At 33.1% G+C, this 10,055-nt stretch overlaps 1 protein-coding gene across 2 annotated transcripts; it reads left to right on the forward strand.

Annotated features, from left to right (window-relative positions):
• The first annotated feature begins 1,034 nt into the window (after positions 1-1,034).
• LOC111892319 (protein NUCLEAR FUSION DEFECTIVE 4) lies at positions 1,035-9,646 on the forward strand. Of its 2 annotated transcripts, none has more exons than XM_023888396.3 (3): positions 1,035-1,485; positions 7,360-8,234; positions 8,875-9,646. In XM_023888396.3, exons 1-3 carry the CDS (start codon positions 1,162-1,164, stop codon positions 9,338-9,340), a joined length of 1,665 nt encoding a protein of 554 aa, XP_023744164.1. In that variant the 5' UTR covers positions 1,035-1,161; the 3' UTR covers positions 9,341-9,646. The 2 variants fall into 2 exon arrangements, with proteins under 2 accessions (XP_023744164.1, XP_023744163.1); XM_023888395.3 differs by lacking the exon at positions 1,035-1,485 and adding an exon at positions 5,638-6,232.
• Positions 9,647-10,055: the final 409 nt, after the last annotated feature.

Below are 10,055 nucleotides of genomic sequence, written 5' to 3' on the forward strand. Positions count from 1 at the left end.
ATAAGCAAATAAGCAATAACCTAAAAACTATTTATCCAAACACACCATAGAATTTTTCTTTTATGAATTATTGGCTCTTTTTTATTTTGTTTGGTTACTTTTTTTTTTAACTTTAAATTTTAATATGTGGAAATGTATCGAGATAAAATAAGATTGATAGGAAAAGGTATAGGAAAAATCGGACAATAATATAAAAAGGGCCCATTTCATATCTTCCGTCAGGTCACTTCATATGGTTTTAAAAAATCCCACAAAAACACACATTTTTCATTGTTATTTCTTTTTACCAAAAAAATGCCATGACAACGACCACCATTATATGGTTTTTAATCTGATTTTTTTCTGAAAATACGTATTGACATAAATAATCTAAACTAAAACTTTAACATCATTTTTATAAATAATTTTAGCAGATATATGCTTTTAAGAAATACATAAAACTTATTAGGGTAGTGATATTGTGGCTCTATCAACTTTATATATTTTATTTATTTTTGAAGTGTTTTCACAATATTTTTTTTACATAATATTGTGTGAATTTTAAAAAATTTCAAACTTTTAACAAGATTTTTTTATACATTATTTTAAATTTTCACTAGTGTTTAAATCGGCTTCACAATGAATTACTTTTCCCAAGTTGTTAAAATCAGTTTTAATCCTCTAAAACTTTAATAAATACATAAAATAATTTTATAAATAAATATAGTGTTACCTAATTATCTTTCATTTCATCTTAACTAAATACTTGCCAGCTGCAAAAAATACAAAACTATATATATTATTTTATCAAATATTTTTATAACTATTTTATAAAACAAACTTGCTATTAATAAACTTTTTTATAGTTAACGTACTGACAAATAATCTTATCTTAATTATTATTATTATTTTTTATGTTTTCTACATTTTAAATGATTAAATTTCATCAAAGCAATATAATAATAATAAAGTATTATCTTTATTAGTTAGAAATCTAGAGAATAATAATAATTTAATTTGCCTTTTTTTTGTCCAAATTCCAAACCACAGACCTTCCTACCATGAATCTTTTGAGTTTTGATAGCTATTTCTTCACAGATCGAAGTCGACAATTTCATCACCCTTGTACTAATTAGGCCCTTACCCACCCACTAAAGTCTAAATCCAACCTTTATACACACTATGCCGGCCCTGAAAGAAGGAAGCCGGCCGCCGTGGGTGGGTCTTGCCGCCGCTGTTTGGGTTCAGGTCGCCTCCGGCAACTCCTACGCTTTCCCTCTTTACTCCCCTTCTTTGAAATCTGTACTGGGTCTTTCTCAGCAACAGCTTACGGTTCTCGGTGTTGCTAATGATTTTGGGGAAAATTTTGGTATCATTGCGGGCATTGCTTCTAACAGATACCAAGCGTGGGTTGTTCTTTTGATCGGTGTTCTTGCTTGTTTCTTTGGTTATGGTGTCATTTGGCTTGCTGTTACTGAAACTCTTCATAACTTGCCTTATTGGTTTGTAAGTATTTTCTTTTTTCTTTAGAGTACTTCGTGCACATGCATATTTGCTCATTATTTTAAAAAATTAACTTGAATCCTTCTTAATATTGTTTTTTCTTATATGTTTAGTCCTTGTAATATGAAAACGACTATATTATCCTTATCAATTTCTTTTGTCATTTATTTTTATTTATAATAATTGATATCAAGGTTGTCAAGACGAGATCCTACGTAAGATCGTTTTTGGGTTTGCAAGATCAGGATCGGATCTTAAAATCACACAAAATAAAACATAATTTTAATTTATAATTTTAAAAATGAAAAATATTTCAAAAATTCAGTTTTTCATTTAAAAGTTATAAAAGCTTCAAAATATTAGTCATAAGTCACAATACAAAATGAAGGTAAAGAGTAAAAGACATAAAGTAGTAATAAAGTAGTAATAAAAATTGTGCCACTACGTACAGAAAACGTCATCGACAACACCTACTACGAAATCATGCGTCCACCCCTGTCCACTACACTTTTGTAATTACGACGTTGTATAACTGCTTGGGTTCCCAACAGTAGTGTCGATCCCACCGATGATTAATCTGACACCCATTTTCTTCCATAACTGCATCCGGACCTTGATAAGATCAAGCGGGTGATTTGAACATCCGGCTACGATTGATGTTATTCCTCCTTCAACAAATCCTTTTTATCTTGTTATCACCTTGAAAATCAAACCTCAAAGATCAAACCTTAAACCTACAAATCAAACCTAACTAAACCCTAAACCTACAAATCAGAACCCACAAGTTGCCGGAGAAGAAAGAAGATGCATATGGTAGTTGTGCCGACAGAAAAAGATGTCGGATCTGTGAGCCATAGAAGAAGATTCAAATGATCCTACTCCACTATAAAAGTAACTGATGATGTCGTTTTCCGACGACAGGCTTGTGTAATCCACAACGATGTTGCTGAAGATGTTGTTTAAGTGAATGGGTAATCCATTCCACTGAAGATGTTGATGTAAAGAAGAATGGAGGTATGGGAGATACACTAAAAAAGAGATGATGGTGGGATTTGGTGACCGTATTTTGATTTTATGGGGAGTTAGTTCTTCACAAAGATGGAGAGTGTGGGAATGGAGATAAATGGGTGGGGTGGGTAGGGGTGATAGGTTTAGTTATTTAAAATTTAATAATAAATATGAAAAAAGGGTTTGAATTTATTTTCTATATTTTTATAAATACAAAATAAAGTAAGAAGGTAATATAGTCATTTTATGTGGCACAAATGATGAATTTTGCATATTTAAACTAATGAGAGATGAAGCGTGTCAATTTAAAACAAACAAGAGACAATTCTAATTACATTTTGAAAATAAAGACTGAACATGTTTTGACACCTACACGAGAGACGATTCATACAATTTACTCTTTCTTTACCTACATCTTTGAAAGACTATGTTCTTGCCTACCTACCCATCTTGATCGATTTGTCTATAGATTTTTTAAAACTATGATTCTTGACCTTAAAAATAGTATTTTGATGCATCTTGATGTCTTCTTGTATCTATAATTCAAAATTCTAGATTGTCTTGCAATTCTTGGGCCTTATGACGTAGCTTTCGGTATATTTTTATCTTCTTTCTTGGAACATGATTTTATAGTTAAACTAAATTACATATGTTGTTCAAAATTTTCTCCCAATAAAGAGCTCTATTAAACCCCAACATATACCTAGAGAGATTAGATAGGTAGAGTCATGTCTAGCTGATGTGTGTCAATTGGGTGAAGCACTTAATCCACACAACTATACATCACTGTTTTGTTTTTATTTAACATGGACAAAATGTCTTACTAGTTTTAAGCAATAAAAAAAGACAAATTTGCAAAAATGGTCCTTGTGGTATGTATTTTTTTGGTGTTTTAGTCCAAACCTCGACTTTTTTGGATTGATAGTCCTTTTGAGCTAGTTTACATGCAGTTTTGGTCCTTGTCAAAACTAAAAAGACTATTATACCCTTAATGAATTTAATTTTAATTTTTCTTTCACTTTTTAAAATTATCATTATTATTAAATATAAAATCGGGCCCACCGCTCTCTCTCTCTCTCTCACACACACACATTCTCTCTCTCTCTCTCTCTCTCTCTCTCTCTCTCTCTCTCTTTCTCTTTTTTTTTTCTCTCTCTCTCTCTACGTCATTTAATTGGTACCCTACCCTCCCCGAGTCACACTCCATCTCCTTCATCATCTGTTTCACGCAGGTAACGAACAAAAGGAAAAAAAATTGCAATCCTCTTGATCAGCTTTTCGAAAAGAAAAGAAAGTATGTGGAACGAAAGGTGATGGTGGCGAAAGACTTACTGCAGTAGTAGAAGGCAGTGGTGGCTGGAATCACGGTGGCAGCAGCAGATGGCGGCTGTAGTAGTGGTCGGAGGTTGCTCCAGTAGCCTCTGTTGCTTCGTTCTTGCTTCTGCTTGGCGTGGATGACGACAGGGAAGAACGACGTTCGATTTGATTCCGGGATTATGCAAGATTGAAATAGACAAAGAAGGTGATGGAAGCGATTGGGTTTTTTTTTCTTTCCCTTTACTGTCTTTGTTCACCCCACGATTGATCGACACTAACAATCGTAACCTCTCTTCTTCTCTGTAATTCTTTGTTCAATTTGACCGAATTCAATTTTCAAATCGACTTTTTACAAAGGTATCATTTCCACAACAATCTCAACTTCCATTAGCCAAAAAAATGTCTCTCGTTCTCAGGGACATTACCATCAGTCATCGAGGGAAAAGAACCAACACGTTATTCTTTTAGGAATTAAGATCCGAGAACAAAACCTTTGCACCAAATCGCTTATACAATAGGTTTTCGTGTGCTAATTTGGGACGAGAACGTAAACAAACGCAGATCTCTCATCGTTGAATTAATGGAGAAATCAATTTTCTTGTGTTGATTTGGGGATGTATGGATAAGACAACCCAGCAGAGAGAGAGAGAGAGAGAGAGAGAGAGAGAGAGAGAGAGAGAGAGAGAGAGAGAGAGAGAGAGAGAGAGAGAGAGAGAGAGAGAGAGAGAGAGAGAGAGAGAGAGAGGTGGGTCCCATAATTTTTATTAATAAAACTTTATATTAAATAGAAAAAAACATAGAAAATATATCAGAAGGGTAATTTTGTCTTTTTAATTTTATGAGGGACCAAAACCACAAACAAAGTAGTTCAAAAGGACCGTCAATCCAAAAAAATCGAGGTTTGGACCAAAACCTAGAAAAAATACATACCATAGGGACCATTTTTGCAGTTTTGTCATAAAAAAAACCCTTTGCTATATATATTAAGAAACTAACATATTTTACTTTTTTCCCTGCCAATTCCACTTGGATTAAAATTGACAAATATTGTAGTTTTTTTTTCTAGAGTAAAAACGGTAATTTACTCTTATTCATATATTTATATATTTGGTCAAAAAAACATTATGTAACATTTTATCCAACCGGATATCATTACTCATTCAACTATTTTACAGATACATGACTTGATGGAAAAAAAAAAGTAACTTGTTCAGATACCATGATACCATGTTATTTATATTGTGGAGTCTCTCCATTACACAATACGGGTATACATATAAATCTTTTATTTATTTTCGAAGTGTTTTCAACATTTTCATAGTATTGCCGATTGCGTGAAATTTAAAAAAATAAAATAAAATTAGTGACTTTTAACAAGATTTTTTTATAAATTATTTTAAATAGTCACTAGGTGTTCAAATTGGTTACACAATAAATTTGTTTTCAGGAATTGTTAAAATTAGTTTTCATCCTCTAAACTGTTATAAAATACATAAAATAATTTTTTGATTAAATATAGTATTACCTTATTATCTTTCATTTTGATTCAATGCTTGCAAACTGCAAACAATATAAAAATTACACTATTTTATTAAATATGTTTACCTATTTTATAAAACAAATTTGTTCTTTAGTCATTTTTTATAGTTACGTATTGACGAAATATTCTTTATCTTATTATTATTATTATTTATTTTTTACATATTAAATGATTAAATTTCACAAAGTAATATAATAATAATAAACTATTATATTAATTAGTTAAAATTTTACAAAATAATAATAAATTAATCTGCCTTTTTTGTCCACATTCCATACCACAGACCTTCCTACCATGAATCTTTTGAGTCTCGATAGCTACTTGTTACAGATCGAACGATGGTCGACAATTTGATCTCGACTTGTACTAATTAGGCCCTTACCCACCCACTAAATCCAACCTTTCTGTCTGTCGTTTTTCTTCTCAATTCGCTTCATACCTGATTATGGTATAGTTCATGTACACCTACTACCCTAATCGATTCTCTCTCCCACTTCCTTGTCACTAATTTAGCAAACATATAGTATCTGAATCAAACGGTGTTCGCGGAGTGTATACAGTATGCCGGCCCTAAAAGCAGGAAGCCGGCCGCCGTGGGTGGGTCTTGCCGCCGCTGTTTGGGTTCAGATCGCCTCCGGCAACGCCTACGCTTTCCCTCTTTACTCCCTCTCTTTGAAATCTGTACTGGGTCTTTCTCAGCAACAGCTTACAATTCTCGGTGTTGCTAATGATTTTGGGGAAAATGTTGGTATACTTCCGGGCATTGCTTCTAACAAATACCCACCGTGGGTTGTTCTTTTGATCGGTGTTCTTGCTTCTTTCTTTGGTTATGGTGTCATTTGGCTTGCTGTTAGTGAAACTGTTCACAACGTGCCTTACTGGGTTGTAAGTATCTTACTTTTTTTTTCTTTTTTTTCATCTTTGAAAGACTCTGTTCTTACCTACCTACTCATCTTCATCGATTTGTCTTTAGATTTTAAAACCATGATTCTTGACCTTAAAAAATGGTATTTTTATGCATCTTGATGCTTTGCAATTCTTGTGCTCTATGATGTTGATAGCTTTCTCGTATATTTGTGTCTTCTTCTTGGGTAGATGTATAATGTGAAAAAGGGAACATAATTTTTGTGAAGTACTCCAAACACCCCCTAAAATTAGATATGTTGGGTCCCAAATCAGTAAATTTTCTGTAGGAAATAGCCTTGATTTTAGACTCCAACATATACAGAGACGGATTAGATAGATAGAGTTGTGTCTATCTGACGTGGGTCACTAAGTTAAGCACTTAATCCGGACAACTCTAGATCACCTTTTTTTTTACTTAACCCGGACAAAATGACTTAATGGGTTAAGCCAAAAACCCTTGCTTGATTTATCAAGACACTAAGGGTGCATTTGGTTGTGAAAAAATTTCTGTTTTCCATTAAAATGAAAATGAAAATTTTGAAAATACTTTTGGTTGATTCAATTTTCAAAGAAATTCCAAGAAAATGGAAATTTTCTTTTTTCCAAATTGTATGTAAATTAGAAAAGTGATTTTTATAGTTTTCCAAAGTTTTCTAGATTTCTAAAATGGAAAATGAAAACTCCACCGGTTTCAGCGTTACTTGTATCTAAAATTTTCATTGAAAATTGAAAATGAAAACTCAATTCTATTTTCTGAAAATGTTTTCTAGGAAAATGAAAACAATTTTCCACAACCAATCACACCCTAACCCTATACCAAGTTTCTTTTTTTTTTCCTCGCAACTCCTCTCACATTAAAATAGATAAATATTTTACTTTCTTTTTCTAGAATCTAACTGTAAAACAGTCATCTAGTCTCATTCAGTTTATTCCATCCAAAAAAGAAAACAAGACATTATCTATGCAACAACACTTTATCAAAACATACATCATTATCCATTCAACCACTTCACCTATACATGACTTAATGGAAAAAAAAAACATTCAGCTTGCTCTGATACCATATTAGTCAGATATGTGGAGTCTAATAACCGTTCACTATGCAGTTATGGATCGCACTTGCTGTTGCCACCAACAGCAGTGCATGGTTAGGGACAGCTGTCCTTGTCACCAACATGAGAAACTTCCCTCTAAGCAGAGGAACAGTTGCAGGCATTCTCAAAGGCTATGTAGGCCTAAGTGCTGCAGTTGTCACAGAAGTTTACACCATGGTGCTAAAAGGATCCGCATCATCGCTACTACTCTTCCTTACACTCGGTATCCCATTCATCTGTTTATCCCTAATGTATTACATTCGCGCATGTACTCCCTCCGAAGCAGACCCATCAGAAAACGCGCATTTTCTCTTCACCCAATTAGCAAGTGTTGTACTTGCAGTCTTTCTTCTCACAACCACGATACTAAAAGACGTTGTGCATCTAAGTAACACGATTTCCTACACTTTTATTGGAATAATGGTGGTGCTTTTACTAGCACCTCTTGCAATTCCAATTAAAATGACTTTGTTTCCTAACAAGAAGCTTACTCGGCCTGGTAGTTCTTCGGTTTTGAATGATCCATTGTTGACATTGACACCATCGAATTCTGATATGAATCTTGAGAAGATTAATGAGGGTGAAGATATTTCTGAGGTGGATGCGCTTCTTGCTGTGGGTGAAGGGGCTGTGAAAATTAAGAAGAAAAGAAGGCCGAGAAGAGGGGAGGATTTTACGTTTCGTGAGGCGATTGTGAAGGCGGATTTTTGGCTTTTGTGGTTGGTTTACTTTTTTGGTGTTGGCTCTGGTGTTACTGTTCTTAATAATTTGGCTCAGATTGGTGTTTCCCTTGGGTTTAATGATACGACTACACTTTTGAGTTTATTTAGTTTCTGCAATTTTCTCGGCAGGCTTGGAGGTGGCGTTGTTTCAGAATATTTTGTAAGGTAAAATCTTTTATCCAAAAAGATAAGACTCCTTTTTGCATATTAATTGTTGGATATATATATATATATATATATATATATATATATATATATATATATATATATATATATATATATATATATATATATATATATATATATATATATATATATATATAAAAGCAGATGAGACTGTGTTTAGCTGATGTTGGACATCGACATTAACGATGAAAATCAGAAATTTGTTGGGCTTTAAGAATAGAGTTGGCAATGGGTTGGGTTGGATTGGTTCGGGTTGATATCAGTTTTTTTCCAACCCAACAAAATAATCAGGTTCCGTTAGATAAACAGGTTAACCTTCGGGTTAACCTGTTTACTTTTTATCCAACTTGGATAAACAGGATAACCTGGGTTATCCTGTTTAAATTTTAAACTTTACTTCAAAACAAGTTTCTACTTGGTTAAATAAATTATAAAACCAAATAATTATTCAAAGTTTCAAAACATGACTACTAATTAAATGTTAAATTAAAAAAAAATATCTATTATTAAACGAGTTGGCCGATTGATTTCATGTCAAAATTAACAGGTTTCTTCAGATTACTCTGTTAAATTAAACGAGTTGAAAATCTCAATCCAACCTGTTAATTTTTTTTTTCAGGTGGAAGACGATTCCACGAACATTTTTGATGATGATAACACAAGTCATAATGGTGATAACATATCTTCTATACGCATCAGCTCTAAAGGGAACACTTTATATTGCAACAGCCTTACTTGGAATCTGCTATGGTACTCAATTTGGTGTTATGATTCCGACATCATCTGAGCTTTTTGGGTTAAAAAACTTCGGTTTAATCTTCAACTTCATGGGGCTAGGAAACCCAATTGGTGCTCTTTTATTCTCAGGAATGCTTGCAGGTTATGTTTTTGACACAGAAGAAGCTAAACAAGGTGGGTCCACCTGCATGGGTCCCAATTGTTTCAGGCTCACGTTTCTTGTTCTTGCTGGTGTTTGTTGTATAAGTACAATTTTGAGCTTGATTTTAACCATCAGAATTCGACCCGTTTACCAAATGCTTTATGCGGGTGGGTCGTTTCGTTTGCCTCAAAGTGCTGGACATTGAAGATTAGGGTTTAATCTGAGTTGACTTTATGTTTGCGCATGGTGATTGTGAAAGTTACAGGTTAACCTAATCTGAGTTTAATATGTAATGGTGGTGTATAATTGAACAATTATGTTTATTTTGTAGTAGTGATGACATATAGTCATGTAGCATGAGCCCAATTTTAAACTGGGTAAATGGTATGGTTGTGTTTAATTTGTGGGGGGGTTTTGAAGTTTGATTGTACCCTGTGCATCAGGGATTGTAATTTGATGTGCAGTTGTGCATACGGATGCTATATATATAATATGGTTATTTTGTGTTGAATTATGAGATTTTTAATTAGGAATTGATGGGTAGCAGCCAAACTTCCATGGCTGAAAGTTAAAAGGACCCCATGACTAATAAGTATGTCTACCTCTTGCCCTTGGACCGGTGGAATTTTAATCATAGATTTTAAAGCATGGGTTGACTTGACTAAAATGTACCATTTCATTAAAGTGTATGAGTAACTAAATGTATCATTTATGCATCATTGTTTGTTATTTTATTAAATGGTAAACATACAGTCCTTATATTACTTCTAAATTTATTTAATTTTTTGTTTTCAATAAGACTTGAACTCAATATTTGGTTGATGGATATATTTCCACTAACATCTGATATTGTTAGACTATAAATTTTTTGGTCGGTATTTCTGATTAAAATATTGAGCTGAGCTATTTACAAAACCGAA

Source organism: Lactuca sativa, chromosome 4 (assembly GCF_002870075.4).
Source record: "Lactuca sativa cultivar Salinas chromosome 4, Lsat_Salinas_v11, whole genome shotgun sequence".
Lineage (NCBI taxonomy): Eukaryota > Viridiplantae > Streptophyta > Magnoliopsida > Asterales > Asteraceae > Lactuca > Lactuca sativa.